This window comes from Curcuma longa, chromosome 10 (assembly GCF_044706935.1).
Source record: "Curcuma longa cultivar G26 ecotype Majalengka, Jawa Barat chromosome 10, ITB_CL_G26_1.1, whole genome shotgun sequence".
In the NCBI taxonomy this organism is placed as follows: Eukaryota; Viridiplantae; Streptophyta; class Magnoliopsida; order Zingiberales; family Zingiberaceae; genus Curcuma; species Curcuma longa.
In genome coordinates this window covers 5051554-5070681 of record NC_133870.1, presented here as the reverse complement: position 1 = coordinate 5070681, position 19128 = coordinate 5051554, and the positions used below count along the sequence as shown (strand labels likewise).

Below are 19128 nucleotides of genomic sequence, written 5' to 3'. Positions count from 1 at the left end.
AAATTAATTTTAGGTGGCAAAGTTTCAACATCTACCGATTAAATATCATTATTGATAAGTTAATTTAATCATTTCATAAATACAACTATAATCAAATCTTATCCACGGGAACCAACTTAACAATTTCACAAATAATGAAAAACAAATCCTGAAAATAATTTACCTTAGCATTTTTTTCATAAATAATGAAAAAATCAATTCAATAAACATTTAAAATTCAGAGAAATATAAAAAAAACGAGATAGTAATGTGCTCATATAAAATGAACTCGAACCTCTTCTTCTACGACGGATTTGACCAATTAAAGATCAACTCAATCCATTTCTAATTTTTAGATATCCATCCCTAAATCAAACTTACTTATTATTTATTTTATATATTTTTTAAAATATTGAACGAATATAAATAACTTATATTCTATCAAACATTAAATTTATTTTTCTAATTCAAGTAACAGAATACTCCCTTCTAGAAGTGTACATTTTATTATCGTATGTAGTTGTCATTAACATACTGAGTGCCTCTATTTTTTCTTGTCTATTTGACACACTCAATTGGTTGATCCAACTATTCAAGTCATTTCGTCTAACTAGGCCCAATCTATACATCCGATCAAACTCGAGTTACCCCAACGGGCATACCCAACTCGCTATCTACCCTACTTGATCAACCTGAGCAACCACTAGTCGGTTCATCCAGCCCAAGTAACAATTTAATATTGAAGTAGTCACTTTTGTCACCTCGCCAAAGCCCACAACTTGAAAGCGAGTGGCACGTGTCATTACTAATTGATAGAATTATCAATTTGGATTAAATCGGTGGGGTTGATCTATCCCATCAAATAATTTAAGTCAGTTGGATTGAAATTTTATCAATCTATTTAAAAATGAATTTAAATGGGAAAGTACATGAGGGTGGCAAGTCAAGGCGGATTGATCCGTGATGGGTTTGGGTTGATTCGTCTAATTAAAATGGAAAATTAATGGGATCGTGAACTGACCCATCTAATCCGCAACTCTAATGGACTCGTGGACTGACTTATTTTTTCTACAAAAGGTGGAATTCGTCATCCCAGCAATCCCACACGGTCGGTTCCACGACCATCTGTAAGAAGGTAAATCGAGAAGCTGCAGTTGACGAAGGACATTATCTCAGCTTCGCCGAGATTCAAACGCTTGTCTACTTCTGCAACTCTGCTCCGTCGTAACTAACTCAGTTATGCCCCAGGGACAAACTTGTGGACTGACTCATGAGTTAGATTGAATTGGAGATTTCTTACCCCACCCTGCTCAATCAGATAATAGATTTTTGACGGATTAACTACTCTACTAGCAGGTCTTATTCTGTAAGTAAGCAGTGTTTTAGTCCACGAAGATACCAATTTAAACGATTTACAAGCCTCCTTAATTTTGGCCCCACTTCAGTAGAATTGTAGAAAGGATATTGCTTTCTCATTCCACATCGCGGTTAATTCGTGCATTGAAGTGCAAGAGAAGGACAAGGGACGAATCAATGTGTGGTGATGCAGAAACTTCCAAATGCTACATTAATGCAGAGGCACCTATCTGGGTTTAGTTGCGTTTCAACATGATCTACATGTTGACAAAAGAGCTTAGTAGTTCATACCATTGGCGAAACATTTGGTTCCTATCCATTTTTTTAATGCCTCATGATGTTCATATCTTCAACAACACAATCATCATTAAAACTTGTCGATCTGATATAGAGTATACCTTAACACAGCAATAAATCCTTCATGAGTCTACTCATTGGCTAGTAATCAGATGATGATGAGGCCTGTAATCCAATCTGAGAATGATAAGTATCATAAGATAATTGCTTTGCTTGAACAAAGAATTAGGAAGACAGAAAAAAAAAAATCATGGTGAGATGTAAGGGAAAACCTTCGGACAAATGTAAAGAGAATCCATTGATGATACAAGGACTTGTTTCAATGCCAAATGGTCCATAGGCTACAACACACTGCACAACTGTCAAGATTTAAAAGAGCTAATGGAATGGGCACTTAAATTGACAATAAACCTAACACCACTTTAGTGTCCACCTAATTAATAAATCAAGGACATTAGAGAATATTTTATTTAGTGGTGCAAAGTGAAACAACCTAAGCCATCCAACAAAAGCTTGATCCAGGACTACTTTATCCTTGCAAATCTTTTTATATGGCATTGTTGAGTGAGTGAACCTGTTCTTGGATTCTTTTAAAATTGATGGCTTACCGTGAAGCATATTGGAATGCTTTTATCTTGTGCTAGGCAAGTAACATCTTTAACTGAGCAGCTAACAGTTGACAAATGCAGTGGTTTGATTCCATTACTTTATCTCTTTTCTAAAAAAAAATCTAAGAAAAAGGAGAGGCTGGTAGAAGAGGAGAGAACAACCGCTCACAGCAAGCCAACACTATTTGTCTCTCTCCTTGTTAGCTCCCATTTTGTTCTATAAATACTCTCGTTGTCTATGTTACAATTCCCTTTCCCCTCCCCTTCCTCTTCTCTTGCTTAGTTCTCTTGAGGTTTTATTCTGCTTCAAGTTCTTACTTCCTACCTCACTGTGTCGCAAATCCTTAACTGAAATCCAGAAACAAAACCCAAATTTGAAGCTCAATAAGGGAAGTCTGGAGATTTTCGGTTGAGATCTACCTCTTGATGTTTCTTCCTGATTGTTCCTCCCAGAAGTAAAAAATCTCCTGTTTTGTTTATGATAACTGATACTCTACAGCGCATGACCAATCTTGCACAATCCTTCTCTGTGGCCTTCCTTTACTGGTTCTATGTTTTCCAAGAGGTTTGTGCTAAGAATTGACTACTGGAGCTTGTACATCTTTGCATACAACTCCTGGTTTTCTACTATAATAACTATCTACAAAATTCAGCTGTAATTCCTCTGAAATATAAGTATCTTGTTTGTTATAAAACACCAACTTTTGATGGCTTGTGGCACTTCATCTGGCTCCTCCCTACTCCATAACTCCGGTTCCGAACCAGTTCTGCAGGCAGTGATGGACAGGAAGAAACGGAAGCGAATGTTATCGAATCGAGAATCAGCAAGGCGATCCCGGATGCGCAAGCAGAAGAAACTGTCCGATCTGATTGCAGAAGTGAACCAACTGAAGAAGGAGAACAGCCAAATCTTAACAGTCTTGAGCATCACCACACGACGCTACTCTGCTTTGGAGGCTGAGAATTCCATTCTCAAGGCTCAGATGATGAAGCTCAGCAGTGAACTTCAGTATTTCAGTGAGATGTCACACGACATAACAAGTAACAGCTTCAGCGGCAACATGGCCTTGTGTGATCGACCTCACCTCATGCATAGCTTCACAAGTTCATCCAATATGGGATACATAAGTCAGCTTATCATAGCTTCAGCAGAAAACATGCTTTACTATTGAGATATAATAAGTTAATAATGGAGTTCATGTAAGTTTCTAGCTAGGAGGGAACCTGGTTTATGCCAAGTGTATGGCTACTAATTTGCTATGTTTATTGGGAGCTTGGGATTTATTGATTAATTATGACCCATGATACAGTTAAATCATACAGAGTATATGACTAATTCACACCCTACTATCTAATATCCTATGAATTCAAGATGGTTATCTTGAAACAGGCTTGAGTTTGAGTTGTAGATCGTGAGCAACGTAGATCTTCAAATGTATTACTAGAATGAGATTTGACGAAAATATCTACAATTGTTTGGTTAAAGAAATAGAGTGCACTAGAAGAGTTGCTTGATGCAAATTATGCAGACAAAAATGACAATATATGACAATATATTTGGTAAGTTCATAGAAGATATCATTGTAGGCAATCGGAGTGAGACTTTAATTATCATAATGCATGCACATCTCTCTCAGAAATAAATGTTCCACTGAGCTCAATATCAATTGCTAGTTTGCTATTAATTGTTTTTCTGGAACTGCAATTCTTTTATCAAAGATATGCTTCATTCACTCACCCAAAGAAAAGAGATAGACCAGAGAAGTTAACACTTAATTTTATAAGAACAAATGAAAAAATACACCAAAAATATTTAATTCAAAATCTTTTTTTAAAAGTACACTTTCGAAGAGAGTGCTCCAATTGCAAATAAGGAATTTGCCCATAGATTGGAAAATACCAGTTACACATAACATAAGACTTGCTTACTAGGAGAAGAAAAATTACTATTTTACGCCCTTTCCATCTGAGGATTGTTCACTGGCTTCACTAATTTCTTCGTCATCATGTGGTGCCTGCATAATGAGAGGAAATTTTAGGCGTCTGTCATTTGTTATGTTTCTAATTATTTGCATATTTATGAGCCCATGGGCTAGTTTATGTGTGAGGATGGACAATAGGATAAATAGAAGATTTTAAAAAGCTGGTAATCTTAGAGAATTATGCCCAATAATATGTTTGTTCATCCCTCAAAGCAAGATTATAATGATCATCTAGTTTTTGGCAAGGGTTTGATACCTGCAGCTGTAGCTCGACACACTTCAGACGTTCCTTCTCTCTCAGAGATTGAACCGGCGATGACATCTGCAATACATCAGAACATGCATTTAGATGGAATAGGCCATTTAGACTATAAATTTGAGTCCACTCTCTAGATTGATTCTAGCTCTTTCGCATCAACTGAACATATAAAAAATACTGCGTAAACTTCAATTGGGCTACTATACCTGCGACTGCACCTCCATGTTCTTCTTTTGTTCTTTTTCTCGTAGAGATTGAACTGGTGACAGGACCTGCAACCGTAAATTTTCGCCAAGGAGAACAGCTCAGAGCTGATCGAGAAAAACATAACTTTTGATCTAAACCGGAAAAAAGGAAAAAATGAGAAGGCGATCCTCACAGAGGAAGAAGATCTCAAGTCCTGAAGTTTGATCAACAACCGGAGTTCCAGCTCCATGTTCCTCTGCTCCTCCGCTCGCTTCTCCAAATCCATGGCCCACCTCTCCATCATCCGATCCTTCTCCCGCAGCTCCTTCTCCGTCTTCTCCCTCTCCTCCCGCAGCCTCTCCCTCCTCTTCCGGACTGACGCAAGCTCCTCGGCCAGAGACGGATCCCGCGGAGCGATCTCGTACTCCAGCTCCGCATCCGCTTTCGGGGGCGAGATCGGGCAGTAGTGGTTCTCCTTCCCGAAGCTTAGACCCATCGGCCGCTGGATGCGAATGGAGATCGGCTTGGGCTTCGATTTGAGAGCGTCCTCTGATGAGACATTGACGTCCTTTATCTGGAGAGGCTTCCGGCGGTGGCGGTGCGGCGGAGGCGCGTCTGTCGGCGAGTCCATGGCCGCGGAGGGGAGCGTCTGATGGGAAATTGGGGATTTGAATTCGAATGGCGAGAGAGGCAACGGTTAGTGCTATATGGGGTCTCGTCGGCTTATTTTAGTGTATCTCGATTACCCACTGGCTTACCTTCCATTCAATCGATCGTGGACCCACTCCGTTCGGCCAATCGAGTGGGGTTAAAAGTGTAGGTCGGTACGAATTGGGTCGGGTTGGGTTCGCCTCGGTTCTGAAATCATGACCCGAGTTCGTGAAAATTTCATTTAGCTCCTTATAATTTATTTATTTATGACATGATCACGTCAACAAACGGTTCAGATCTAACGTGGATTAATTAGAGATTGGAGGATACTTCTCCGTGCAAAGTAGGTCTTATTACAATATTAGTGTGTTTATTCAAGATATTATATATAATCTTAGTTATATAATTATTAAATAATCACATAACTAAGATTATGAAATATAAAATATAATCTAATATTTTTTAATTTAACATATTCATTTAAAGAAATAAAACATAACCAATTTAATATTTACTATATTATCTTTAATTTAAATAAAATAAAATAAATTAAAAATAATAATAAATTGATAATATATAAAATAAATAAATATAATTTATTTATAAATTTTAAAATTTAAAATAAAATTTATATATTTTTAATAAAACAATTTATTAAAATAATTATTTTATTAAAATAATTTCTTAAATTAATAAATATAATTCATTAATTTTATTTTTTAAAATTTAAAATAAATATATATATATTTTAATAAAATAATTTATTAAATTAATAAATATAATTCATTAATTTTATTTTAATAAAATAATTCATTAAATTATAAATATAACTCATTAATTTAATTTTTTAAAATTTAAAATAAATTTAACTATATTTTAATGAAATAATTTATTAAAATGATTATTTTAATAAATTAATCTGTTAAATTAAATAAATATAATTTATTAATTTTATTTTAATAAAATAATTTATTAAAATAATTATTTTATAAAATAATTCTTTAAATTAATAAATATAATTAATCAATTTTATTTTTAAAATTTAAAATAAATTTATATATATTTTAATAGCATAATTTGTTAAAATAATTTATTAAATTAATAAATATAATTCACTAATTTTATTTTTTAAAATTTAAAATAAATTATCTCTTTTAAATTTATAAATATTTAAATTAAAATTTATTAAATTAATTAACTCAGTTTTAATTAGATTTCATGATACATTTCAATTAATTCAATTTTAAAATCTAAGAGTAATCTTGAAAAAAAATTCATTAACATTTGGAATCATAGAAAACCTTAAATTTTCGATTCCTTCATTAATCAACTAAACGGTCGACTAAACAACTGATCTTAATCTTTCTTTGCTTTCTCTGATCTGATAAAATCAATCTTGCATAATCTGCTTGTCTGGTAAATTGATCCTCTTGATCAGTCAACTGAACCCTAGTTTTCGGTCAACTGAACCTTTATTTCCTTTTTTGTTAGATCCAAATCAGATTTGTGCCTATCTACTCGGATCGATCAACCAAACCACCATGTTTGATCAACCGAACCATTCGATCAATTGAAATTTTTATTTTTCTGCAAAATAAAATTAACACAATAACAACAATAATGATCCTGCAAAATAGAGTTAGAAATAGATAATTATTCATGAATCAAATTGACAGTTAAAACTGTCTAATCTCGACTCATACCTTTATTGGTTTCTTCAATCGGATCAATACTTAATATTGTCCCAACTCTAATATTGTCCCAACTGGGACACGTCTTCATTGCCTTCTACTAAGACTTTTCTACAATACAAAGTTAGCACAATATATTAAAATAGTAAAGCAAAACAGTGTTAGCAACATATACTTTGGTCATCCAAATACTTTTGTTCATTTACTTAGAGTTTATTTTCCAAGACTTTTGATTATTTAAGGTTCACTCTCTTAGGATTTTATTTTTGTTTGAAGTTCACTCCTCTAAGATTTTCTCAATATCTAAAGTTCACTTTTGCATGACGTTCACTTCTCTAAGACTTTTCCCCACTTAACATTCACTACCTTAGGATTTTCTTCTTGTTTAGAGTTCATTTCTCCAAGGTTTCTCGCTATAAAGGTTCATTTAACCTGACTAGACTTTTCACTTGACTAAGTCAACCTTAATCAGACTTCATTAAACATATTATTAAATAAACATCAAAACCTCTCTAAGTTGATTACACCAACAAATTCAATGCAGAATCCATTTAGGTTACCTGATCAGATTGTTAATGCATTTTCTAATGATACATAAGTAAGAAATTTTTAATCCTTTATAGAATCATAGATATTTGTAATTGATCATATCATACGGGTGAGGAATGATAGAGAATAATATTTCATCATTGTTAGATATATAGATTATTAAAAAGTTAAAACATGTTATTTAGATATTTTTCTTCAACTTCAAAAGATTGTATTCCTTATTTGATAGGATCAGATCCAATTCTAATAAATTATTTAAAATTTAATTTAGGATTTGATAAGATGATCAAATTGATCTCTGAATATTAAATCAATTTAATATTTATTAAAAATTTTTAAATAAAATAAAATAAAATAAAAAATAATAATATTAATGATAATAATACGTTGATAATATATGTAATAAATAAATATAATTTATTTATAAAATTTAAAATAAATTTATATATATTCTAATAAGATAATTTGATTAGGATGAGAAATCTTATTTAAACTATTTTATTTAAGTTACGAGTTAATTGAATCAATTAACTAAGATTTCAATTTAAAAATCTAAAGTTTTTAAATTAACGTTGTTGTTGCCTACTCCGCTCACTTGTGCACTCGCGCATGTCACCGTTGCTCCCTCACCTACGCGCTCGCGCATGTCGCCACCGTTATTGGCCATCGGCCAATGCCTTCCCCTTTTCCCCATGGCGAGCAGTCGGAGAACAACCTCCACCGACTGACGTCTTTCCCTCTTTCCCATCGTGAACAATCGGAGAACAACCTCCACCGATCAACGCCTTCCCTCTTCCCCATCGCAAGCAGTTGAAGAACAACCTCCATCGGTCGACACCTTCCTCTCTTCTTCATTGAGAGTAGTCAGATAACAATCTTCGCCACTCGTCAGAGACGGCCTCCCTGAGTCTCTTTCGTGAGAAACTAGCAATGTGTCAGTTCGTGCGCCCCCCTTTGCAAATCGTCAATATCACCTCCTCGCGCATGCTTGCACGTCCTCTTCGCCATCGTTGCTCATCAATGAGGAGACCGTCATGTGTAGAATCATTTGTAACGTAAGATCATATTGATTCCACCGATCCTGTACGATCTCAGTGATCCTGCTCCAATTCCGCCATAAAAAATGATCCCAATTAATTCAAGATTGATTTGGTGCTTCCGGATCATAGGATCCTATGATTTAAATCGCAATTTTACAAACTATGATCTAGACGCTCTACTCTTTCTAAATCGAACTTCATTTAACTTTGCTTCTCAGCTTGATTTAGAAGGGGGATTATTAATACCCACATATCCAAGGAACAGATCCAATAACCCGTTATGACTTGCCTTGCATTAGTACGTTGGCATGTCATACCATACTAAATTGCAGTAATCGAGGATTACAGTCCATTTAGAGTCTCGTCTTCCATTTATGGCCCATTAAGTCAAGTACTCTACTTTTAAAGCCCACGGCCCAAATCAATCCCTAGGGTTTCAACTCTCCTACGATATAAACCTACTGAGCCGCCATTGTCCCCTCGTTGAGTCGTTGGTCTCCAGCGTCGATCTCCTGCCTCGTCTTCTCTGCAGCAATGGGCCGACGTAAGTTTCTCGTTTCCATCTCTTTTCCAGATGCCTTTGTTTGTGTACGCTCCGCTGTGTCATGGTCGTTCCATCGATGCGTCAATCTTCAATCGTTTTTTTTTTATGAGAATGAATCTAGGCTTGTTCATGATCTCTCTTCAGTGGCCGGTCCGATTTTGTTTTTCGCCTCTTTTCTGTGAGATTTGATAGATTTCAGGCGACTCCTCGTCTTACTCACCATGGAATCAAGTAGATCTAAGATCAAGTTAGTGCGATTGCTTCCGGCGACATTCATTTTAGGGTTTGTTCATGATTTTGAGTCGATATTGCTTATCTGAAAGCCAAATCGAAGTTTGCTGCCCTGATATTGTAGACATACATTTTGTTTAATAAATTGTAAGATCATCCCTTATTCTCAAGTTAGGTTGATCGCCTATGCCTATTCTAATTTTGATTTGCTTGGATTCGCATGACAATTGGAATGGTGGTTCTTCATCCAGGACCTGCGCGTTGTTATCGTCAGATTAAGAACAAACCATATCCCAAATCGCGCTATTGCCGCGGTGTTCCTGATCCCAAGATTAGGATCTATGACGTTGGAATGAAGAAGAAAGGGGTTGATGAGTTCCCCTTCTGTGTTCATCTCGTGAGCTGGGAAAAGGAAAATGTTTCAAGTGAAGCTCTGGAGGCTGCCCGTATCGCATGCAACAAGTACATGACAAAGTTTGCCGGGAAGGATGCTTTCCACCTACGAGTGAGAGTCCACCCATTCCATGTCCTGCGAATCAACAAAATGCTTTCCTGTGCCGGAGCCGATAGACTCCAGACTGGTATGAGGGGTGCCTTTGGTAAGCCACAAGGGACATGTGCTAGGGTAAGTATCGGCCAGGTGCTTCTCTCTGTTCGTTGCAAGGATAACAATAGCCAGAATGCCCAAGAAGCACTGCGGCGGGCAAAGTTCAAGTTCCCCGGTCGACAGAAGATCATTGTCAGCGGGAAGTGGTGAGTATCAGATCATCAATTTATGTGAGAATTCACTTGTTCTTCACCTCAGATAAGTCACTGCTAAATCTACACTATGAACACATTTTCAGGGGATTCACTAAGTTTAGTCGCAACGATTATGTGAAGTGGAAGAGCGAGAACAGAATCGTAGCTGACGGAGTCAACGCCAAGGTATCTTCGATCATAAAGACATGTTTTTCACTTTCATTGGTGTTTATCCTCATCTAAAATGGTTGTCTTTTGATTGTGTAGTTGCTTGGCTGCCATGGTCGACTTTCCAAACGTCAACCTGGAAGAGCATTCTTACAGTCTACTGCCGCAGAAGCCGAAGCTTCTTAAGAATGTTTCAATGTTTGGTGACTCCATATTTCCTCTCTATTATGATCTACTTAGTTTTGCAGACATTACCAGTTGCTTTACAGTGTGTTACTTTTGGGCATGTAATAACTACTATCATCTGGCATTTTAATTTTCAGGACATGATGCATTGTTTTCTTGATGTTTATTTTTTTTCCTGCTCGTTTGGTGATTATACAAGTTAGTCAATGAGCTGAATCTATCTAATGACTAAAGAATAAGCATCAACAGATCATACACACTCAAACTTTTATTTATTTATTTTAATTCTAGACACTCTTATGCTCCAATTTGGTGTCAAAGCACAAGTTACCAGATTGAAGTAACAGTGCACCAAGGATTCATTGTGTGTTGATGTAAGTGAAGTATGATACCTTACAAAGAACCAGTATGTGTTCTATTTATAGATTGAGACTTGAGAGATAGTCTTTACTGGCACTGCAAGAACCACAAACTCATCTAGGAGCTGGCATACAGAATCCCTTGGTCAAGAGTAAGCAAATCCTTAGAGCTCTGGTACTCATTTTATTATTATTACATTTAGGATCTGATATCACATTAAAACTTAAAGACTTCCAAAGCACAGTTAACATCCAATGGAATAGAAAAAAGTGGGAGATTGAGAAGCTTAAAGTACATAAGGGCAAGCAAATGGTGTAAGGAAAGTTTGAGTTCATAATACCTGAGATATCGAGATCGTCGCATAGCATTTCATCACCTTGCTATAGAATTTTTTGTCTCTTAAAGAAAGTCTTTAAATTCCAAAGCTGCAAGCCAGCTACTCCCATGCACACAATGAATGAAAGAATACTCAAAGAACCCATTCTTGCTGTTGTTGTTTCATTGAAACTCCTAGCTTCCTCCTCCCTTGATCCAAAATAATTCAATGGTACATAAAATTATAACGATAATGGACCAAGTTTACTAACTAGGATATAAACCTACCGATCTCTCAAGAATTCCATCTCCTCGTGTATTGAATTGATTGAATCCTCCAATTTTTTCAACTCCATTTCCATCTCCTGGACAGAGGCAAACTAGTCAAAATGATTTACAGGATTTAGATTAAAGACCAGCTTATAGTAACACACAATCACATTGCAATATGGATCTTCAAAGTCACTAGCTCTGCAGATGCATGGTGTGGAAACTTTATGGAATAGCACAGAGAGATTGATTTTAATATAGTTGAACTTGAACATTCAGCTACTCATACGATTCCTACTAAATTCTAGATATTTATGGTTAAGCTCATTTCTCATGAGGCTGGCGATCCACAAACTAAAATGAATATTTTTCAATAGGTTGGTATCTCATCCCTATCAACTGTTGGATTGACTGAATTTGTTTAGAGGAAAACATGTCACTTTCTAAATCCACACTCTCTAGTCACATGAACAACAATCAGGCATAATGTCTCAACTTTGAACTCCCAACTGTTTAGTAATCTTTTTAAGAATCATATTTTGATTCTGAATTCTCTTATCACACCTCATTCAACAGAATTTCCAAGATTTAAAAGATTACATTCAAATTACCGCAGATGCTACGTTTAGCGACCAATATCAACATATATGTATGTGCCATGATGTTATGCTTTTTACTTTACGCAAACCGTGCGCGACATCGCGATCCACCGCCGCTGTCGTCGCCGCGCCGTCCGACCACCGCCGGCCGCCGGCTCGGGCGCGATCGACGCGCCGTCACCGACGCACCGGTTGGCGTCGGCATTGTGGCCGGCTTCATCGAATTCGATCCTTGTCCACTTCAGCAAGTTTGCTTCACGCTAACCAAATCAGCCGTGCCTCCGCCCACTTCAACAAGTCTACACCGCACTAACCAACTCGAGTCGGACCGCCGTGCGACTTTAACAAGGTTTCAGTGTCGCGCACAGACGCGTAGGAATGCCTCGGGCAGCATAGCAGGACTGTGTATGTGACAATGGCCAAATGACAACCAATGTTTTAAGAACACAACCAATGATGCTACTTAGAATTTCAACAAGCTTCAAGGAATAACAGTTTCAGTATGCTACCATCTGTCCCAAAGTGCATCATCCTAGTCTAATTACCACCATTTTTACTCATTTTTTTGCAATGAACACTTGGTTAAACATGCAAAAGAATAAATATATTTTTTCACTAGTTCTTCATCAAAACCCTAACTTCAGCAAACAAATCTCCATATCATCAGCACAAACTAGAACTAAACTTGATCAATAAACCTCTTCACAGGTTTAGATCCGGCAAACCATGGTCGCATTTGAAATTCCCAAATTCAGAATCAAAATACAGTACAAAGAAAAAAGAAGTAAGAGTGGCGGCTTACATCGATCTTCCCTTTCTTGGCGATGGAGTTCCAATCCTTGGCGGCAATCCCCGACTTCCAGTCGAATTCCACCGTCAGCACAGCCTCGAGCTGGAAATGGGAGGACCAGAAGCAGGTCGTATACTTCCCGATCTCCTCCGCCACGAAGGAGAACTCCCCCTTTTCAACTCCGTCCGCACGGCGGAAGGTCTCCCCATTCGGATCCATCACCTACGACCGAATCAGACGATCCAGATCCAGGGCGCCAAATCAAACATTCTTTTCTCAACGAGTTCAAACAGATCAGTGAACCAGGGATTACGCTAGCGGAGACGTTGTGGGCGGAGGGAGGGTCGTCGGCGACGCGGAAGCGGGCGAGGGACACGACGCCGGCGCGGAGATCCTCGGAGAAGCATTTGACGCGGCCGGAGGGGAGGTGGAAAACGAGCGCTTGCGAAGGTGGAGAGAAAGAGAGGGTTGCTAAAACTAGCAACGGTAGTAGGAGCCCTGAGGAAGAGCTCATTGGAGCCCTGAGGAAGAGCTCATTGGGGGCGATGGTGGGTGTGAGGAAGAACGGCGAAGCAATTATTATATAAATTATATTTCGTGTGGTATAATTTAAGTTGTAATAAAAACATTACAAAACATATTTTGCGTAGGGTTTGTAAATAAATAAAATATTCATGATAAGTTTGGTTTTTTAATTTAAAAAAAACTTATTTATTTTATTATTATTTTTTATATCATGTATTCGATCGATTAATTCTGCGATGGACGATCCAACTTCATATTTCGTTCATTAAGTAAATTCAAAAAATAAAATAACTTTTGAGCATCATTAGTTATTCAAATATACGTATGTATAATAAAAATTTATAAAATAAAAATAAATAAATAAAATAAAAATTTTATTTTGTTAATGTTTATGAATCACGATTATGAACTATTAGTTAATAATATTCATAAATAATATAAATAAATAAAATTTATTATGGTAAAAAGTGATATTTTTATCCGGAGGTCCTCCAATACTGTCTCACGGAAGAGAGATAAATCATAAGAGATTTTGCTTTAGCACAGTGACTCATTATATGAGAGAGTGAGACGACTAATTCCACGTCAATCGAGAATCGACTCGACCTCCTCACAAATGGTCATGGGGCCGATCGTGTGAGACCGCTAAGGTGACGGATTCCATTTTTTGTAGAAGAGAATCGACTCGACCATATAAGTCTAAAAACAAACTTATAATACTAAATTTACTAAATAACCATATAAATCTAAAAATATAAAAATTTTAAATTATCAAATAAATTGAGTTGATCACACCTAAATAAATCAAATTAAACTAAACTTAAATTCATAAAAAAATCAAATCAAATTTGAATAATTATTTTAATATTCATTTTAGACTCGATTATCTTATCAAACTAGCTTAAATAACACAAAGCATGCCACTTTACTCTTTTACAACCCTAATTTCGTGCAAAAAAATTTGATGATTATTGTAATCAATGTGGGTAAAAATAAAAAGGCAACCTTATTTTTTTTATTAAGAGGGAAAAAATATTAAAAAGATATTTCATCCCTAAAAACATTCTCATTTCAATTCAATGTTATTATAATTTTAACTAAAATTACTATAATTAGAATATCTCAAAAAGAACTATAAAAGCAAGCAGCTTGATGAGGAAGAGAGCCACAACAGCTCCTCAGTTTACGCATCAAGTTAACAAGCAAATGTTGAACCTTTTCATTACTTCATAAGCCTGAAATACCTCATTTTGGAACAACATTGCTTCAACTATCACAAACTGTTTGGTATCTGGCAATAGAACTATCGTATGCCGGCTCCGGCACCATTCATTCACTCGAAACAAAGCTCAAAGCCGGCCGATACCAAGAGATTCAAGACACTGATTAAACAACAACCATGACAAGCAGTGCAAGCAGAAACAGAGCTGATGCAAGAGTTTTGTAGGAATAACACCAAGCATTGAGATTATTGACTAGCAAACAGCAGTTTTGCTGCTCGGACTGACATAGATGCTACAATCTCGACCTACATTATTCTTCGGCTTAAGAAAGCTTTTACACACCGCCTATCCCTCCACGTCGGAACATGGAAAACGATTATTGTTCGCCATAAAACAATAACAAAGCATATCGAATATAAAAACAGCAAGGCCTAAGTTCACCAGAGATTCAAATTGAACAAGCATGATCATCTCTGTGACGGTTCCAGTGTCCGGACATTTGCACCACCGGGCATTCCTTCGAGTCTGTCCTTTGTTATCTCAACGAAATGGCCTACCATTTCATGGAACTGCTTCAGACCAGAGAGAGGGAGGATGATCGATGAGCGATCAGCTCCAGTAACCTGGAATGAGGAAGAAGTTAGATTTATACATGTGAAAATTTGAATTGATATCAGTTCGTTCCTCATTGTTACCTCAGATATCCTCAAGAAATGGCCTCTATTGTTGCTTCCCAAATCAAAGAAGAACCTCTTCTGATCGACCCTAATTACTTTAGACATCCCCATACCTCCAATATCGTCATGTGCATGCATATCTACCAGGCGTTCAACATTCAATTCGGAGCCAGATGCTGAGTGAGTGCTGTGCCCTGATATGAATCCAGCACCAACATCATCTGAAAGACCTGAGAGTCGCTCAGGAGGTTCCATATGTTGCTGCTGTAGTGTTGCAATGATGGAGAACGAGAAAAAAAAATTACTAGCAAACTCGAGGATATCTTCCATGAAGCGGGCACAGTAGTTCAAACTTTCACCTGGTTTGCAACCATGAAAAGTCGTGAGACCTCTTCATGTATGTCTTGTAACACATTCCTAAAGGCTGCCCATCCTTCTTCACCCGAACTTCCAGCGGGAACAATGATTGTACTCCGGTTCCTATTAACAGATGACTCTGATATCTATATAACAATAAATTCTGTCAGTTTCAATAGATCATGAAAATATGGTCTTAACATTAAAATTGCGAACTTTAACTGTCATTTATGATCTTTCCTGGTTGATCATGAGTATGACAGATGATAAATAAAAGCTCAATGGTACATGTGTTTTTTCCTTTTTTTTCTTGAAGTGAAAGGACAAACAAGAGCAACATATGGTACCTCAGCTCGATGGCTGACTTTATAACTAGAAATGATATTTCACCTGGGACGAAGAGTATTGTCTCTTGGCATAACAAACAAGAGTATGCAATTTTAATGAAATGCCACTGTGCTAGTTCACAATATTTAATAATCCAGATTCGAATAGTTATAATAAGATGATCCATTGTGAAGTTTGTGTAACATGAGCATAGTTCAAAGCCAAGAACTCACTAATATAAACATCCATCGGGAAATTAAATTACACAGAAACTCCCAAATGCCAAAATTAACTTCATGGAGAAACTAAAATATTTAAAAGCGACATTTTTTTTCTCGTTCCCTCAACGGACAGTTTATTAATTTCTAAAATGTCATTCAATAATGTAAAAGCTAACTCAATAGTTTATCAACACTGAAGCAACTTAAGTGTTACCATCAGGTCATGCCATCAATCATGGATGCATCTGTGTTGATTTCCAATTAGACAAATTCAATTGAGTTCAAGACCAAGTCTAGTTTAGCCAATACTCAAGTTACAAATTAACCAGTTCCTCCAAGAACATTCTTAACTGACTAACCTCAACAATCAATCATAAGTTCTGAAAACACAATACAAGTGGCACGTGGTTAACCCACTGTATATTGCACATATGGGGGCATGCCATGTAGATTAAAATATATTATAATTCATTAACATAAGTGAAAAATATCAACCATATATACAATAAAATATGTTTCACCAATCTATACAATGCATCATTCAGTATTAAAAAATATATGTCAACCATACAACATAAAACATGTCGTACAACAATCTATCTCAATCAACAATGTAGAGTAGCTGATGAATACATAATGTGCATATAATTTACTAGTACAAAAAAAAGTGTGACTAAATATTTAAAGGTTACTAAATGAAAGGTAAATAAAATGTTTCACAATCACAAGAACAAATAATATCTATGAGGAGAAAAAACATCATAAAAGCTCTAATTATTTGGGAAGGAGCCAACACATGTAATAATTTGAATTTTTATTTGATTTGATTCAACCAAAAATGTTTGAAATGTTTCAACTTTTGAAGTCTCATGCATACACATATGGGCTCCATGGCCTGCATACAACACTTTATCCTGAGTACTAAAGCCAACCACATATGCAAGACAAAAATGATATATGCTGCAATATGGTTGCTTGCAGCATACACATAGGCAGATTGAATATGTGGCCTCACACTATACTTTTTTAAAAACATTGCTAAATGGTCATTGTAAACCAGTCGCCAATACGTGTGCTGATTTAATTTGTAAATACTTTATCTAACATTCATCCAGATAGAAGAACCTAAGGTCCCAGCCATATCTGCTCCTTGTAAAATTGATGATCCCTCTTTTTTCTATAAATAAGCAAAGGTTATTTATCATCCAATTCCTGTTATAAAAAAACAACCTAACTCTCCATTTAAATTGTTTCTTTGCATCAACTTATGCAAAATAATCAGTTATATTCTCTTTTTTTTGGCTTTCTTTAATTAGAAAGTAGCATCTCCTAGTTCATATTAATTATAAAGCTCAATCATTAGCACAGTTATCTTTGTTCCATTTGTTAGGAACATTAATTATCATATGATGTGGCAATAAATATGTCCATTCATGAAAGACCAAAAACTAAAATATTCATATCACAAAACAATAGTTTTGCCAATTGACCTAACCCACTGGCCCATGCTCAATTTATGAACCTTCTCACATATCAAACTGATAAGTAGTAAAGACTTGAAGGCCGATTGGTCTTAACCTTCAGCCATCTATCAGCCCAAACTTGTCACTTATGAAAATCTCCAACCAGTCAATTAAGCACCAAATTTAGAGTAATCAAAGCTTGATCACTCATTGCTAATCGTCAAAAAATACAAATAGGTCAACGCAGGAAGTCAAATGACCCGCTCCGCCTTCTTTTACAAACATGATAAATAGATACCGAAATAAAGTCAGAGACTTGGTGGCACATACGCACCTTCAAAAAGCGGCCTCTTTTATTCTCGCCAATGTCAAAATAGAATGCCTTCCCAAGGAACAACGAGATAGCCATCGGTTAAATTATTCAAATCCAACCTTCGAAAACGAAGAGGAGAAAGGAAAGACAAAACCTTGGAATCGAGCTTGAGCTCCTTGCTGAAGGCGTCCTGCTCGTCAGTGTTGATGTAGTATCCAAATAACTCGAGGAACCAGACGATGCCATCGACGGGGACGATGATTGTCGACCTAGTGGCCGACGTCTTCTCAGAAATCTTCAAGTACCTTCCCCTTGGGTTCTCCTTCAGATCGAAGTAAAAGAGCTTGTGCTCGAACTGCAGCGTCTTGGAGACCAACTCCACGTCGCCTCCGCCACCGCCAGCTCCGCCCTCCATCGCCGCCCGAACACCGCCCCCCAATTGCAACCGCTCCGAAATTCGATCAAATCAACTCCACCACGCGAGGCGTTGACATGTTGGATGGAGGAAAAAACCTAAATTTGGAAGGAATCGATGCGGAAAGGAAAGAAGCCGAGGGAGGAATCAGGGATCAGAAGACGGAACAGGCAGCGGGTTCGGCGTTTGGAGCGAGAAGGTTTTGACCTAATCGCTATTCCAACATGGACAACTCCTTTCTTAACGGGTTCGGATTCTGTTCAGATCCAATAGAAAAATAGAATTAGAAAATAGAATGCTGGACTAAAAAATGAAATTAGAAGGGCCATTGAATTATAATAATTACTTTAGTAATTTTTATAATTATTTTAAAATAATTTCTATCCATTTAAAATAATTTTAATTAAATTGATAAAAAAAATTTTTAATATAATAATATTTAAAATTTAAGATTTAGGATTAAAAGTTTTAAGATTTAAAATTTAAAATTTATCTAACTGCCCAATAGCTACTTAGTAAAGAAAATATTTAATCTACTCAGTAACCTCCTTAGAGTCGAATCCATAAGTATGGAGAAAGGTAAATTTAAGTATACAGATAGAAGACACATGATAGAGTAAATAATAAGTCTGTGAGTTATGGTAAGTCGTGAGTTATTACGAAATTCGACTCCTGATTGTTATATTAGAAATATCATATGTCCATCGTCTGAGATCTGCCACCATATGCCAAAAATATAATGTTACACCAAAAATAACTACTTAGTGGTTTTTATAATTGTTTCAAAGTGATTTTAATATTTTTG

General features: G+C 36.3%; 5 protein-coding genes across 7 annotated transcripts; 2 read left to right on the top strand and 3 right to left on the bottom strand.

Moving 5' to 3' along the window:
* Positions 1 to 2469: 2469 nt before the first annotated feature.
* On the top strand, positions 2470 to 3532 carry LOC141836253 (bZIP transcription factor 11-like). 2 transcript variants are annotated; one of them, XR_012602443.1, is made up of 2 exons: positions 2470 to 2805; positions 3006 to 3151. XR_012602443.1 is itself a non-coding variant. In XM_074723692.1 (2 exons), exons 1-2 carry the CDS (start codon positions 2719 to 2721, stop codon positions 3410 to 3412), a joined length of 486 nt encoding a protein of 161 aa, XP_074579793.1. In that variant the 5' UTR covers positions 2481 to 2718; the 3' UTR covers positions 3413 to 3532. The 2 variants fall into 2 exon arrangements, 1 of the variants encoding a protein (XP_074579793.1); XM_074723692.1 differs by having other exon boundaries at positions 2481 to 2805; positions 3014 to 3532.
* A 595-nt stretch (positions 3533 to 4127) lies between these two features.
* On the bottom strand, positions 4128 to 5313 carry LOC141835702 (uncharacterized). Its single transcript, XM_074723077.1, has 4 exons — positions 4861 to 5313; positions 4688 to 4753; positions 4479 to 4544; positions 4128 to 4255 (listed from the first exon to the last, which is right to left on the bottom strand). Exons 1-4 carry the CDS (start codon positions 5296 to 5298, stop codon positions 4187 to 4189), a joined length of 639 nt encoding a protein of 212 aa, XP_074579178.1. The 5' UTR covers positions 5299 to 5313; the 3' UTR covers positions 4128 to 4186.
* Positions 5314 to 9043: 3730 nt separating this feature from the next.
* LOC141836416 (large ribosomal subunit protein uL16-like) lies at positions 9044 to 10628 on the top strand. Its single transcript, XM_074723904.1, has 4 exons — positions 9044 to 9142; positions 9625 to 10126; positions 10219 to 10300; positions 10382 to 10628. The coding sequence occupies exons 1-4, from the start codon at positions 9133 to 9135 to the stop codon at positions 10466 to 10468; spliced, it is 681 nt and encodes a 226-aa protein (XP_074580005.1). The 5' UTR covers positions 9044 to 9132; the 3' UTR covers positions 10469 to 10628.
* Positions 10629 to 10951: 323 nt separating this feature from the next.
* On the bottom strand, positions 10952 to 13329 carry LOC141836583 (transmembrane emp24 domain-containing protein p24delta7-like). The gene is made up of 4 exons (XM_074724087.1): positions 13116 to 13329; positions 12815 to 13024; positions 11432 to 11508; positions 10952 to 11353 (listed from the first exon to the last, which is right to left on the bottom strand). Exons 1-4 carry the CDS (start codon positions 13314 to 13316, stop codon positions 11209 to 11211), a joined length of 633 nt encoding a protein of 210 aa, XP_074580188.1. The 5' UTR covers positions 13317 to 13329; the 3' UTR covers positions 10952 to 11208.
* A 1361-nt stretch (positions 13330 to 14690) lies between these two features.
* LOC141835960 (transcription factor Pur-alpha 1-like) lies at positions 14691 to 18532 on the bottom strand. Of its 2 annotated transcripts, none has more exons than XM_074723371.1 (5): positions 18063 to 18532; positions 17930 to 17977; positions 15587 to 15730; positions 15246 to 15491; positions 14691 to 15173 (listed from the first exon to the last, which is right to left on the bottom strand). In XM_074723371.1, exons 1-5 carry the CDS (start codon positions 18321 to 18323, stop codon positions 15018 to 15020), a joined length of 855 nt encoding a protein of 284 aa, XP_074579472.1. In that variant the 5' UTR covers positions 18324 to 18532; the 3' UTR covers positions 14691 to 15017. The 2 variants fall into 2 exon arrangements, with proteins under 2 accessions (XP_074579472.1, XP_074579473.1); XM_074723372.1 differs by having other exon boundaries at positions 15246 to 15488.
* Between the last annotated feature and the right edge of the window lie 596 nt (positions 18533 to 19128).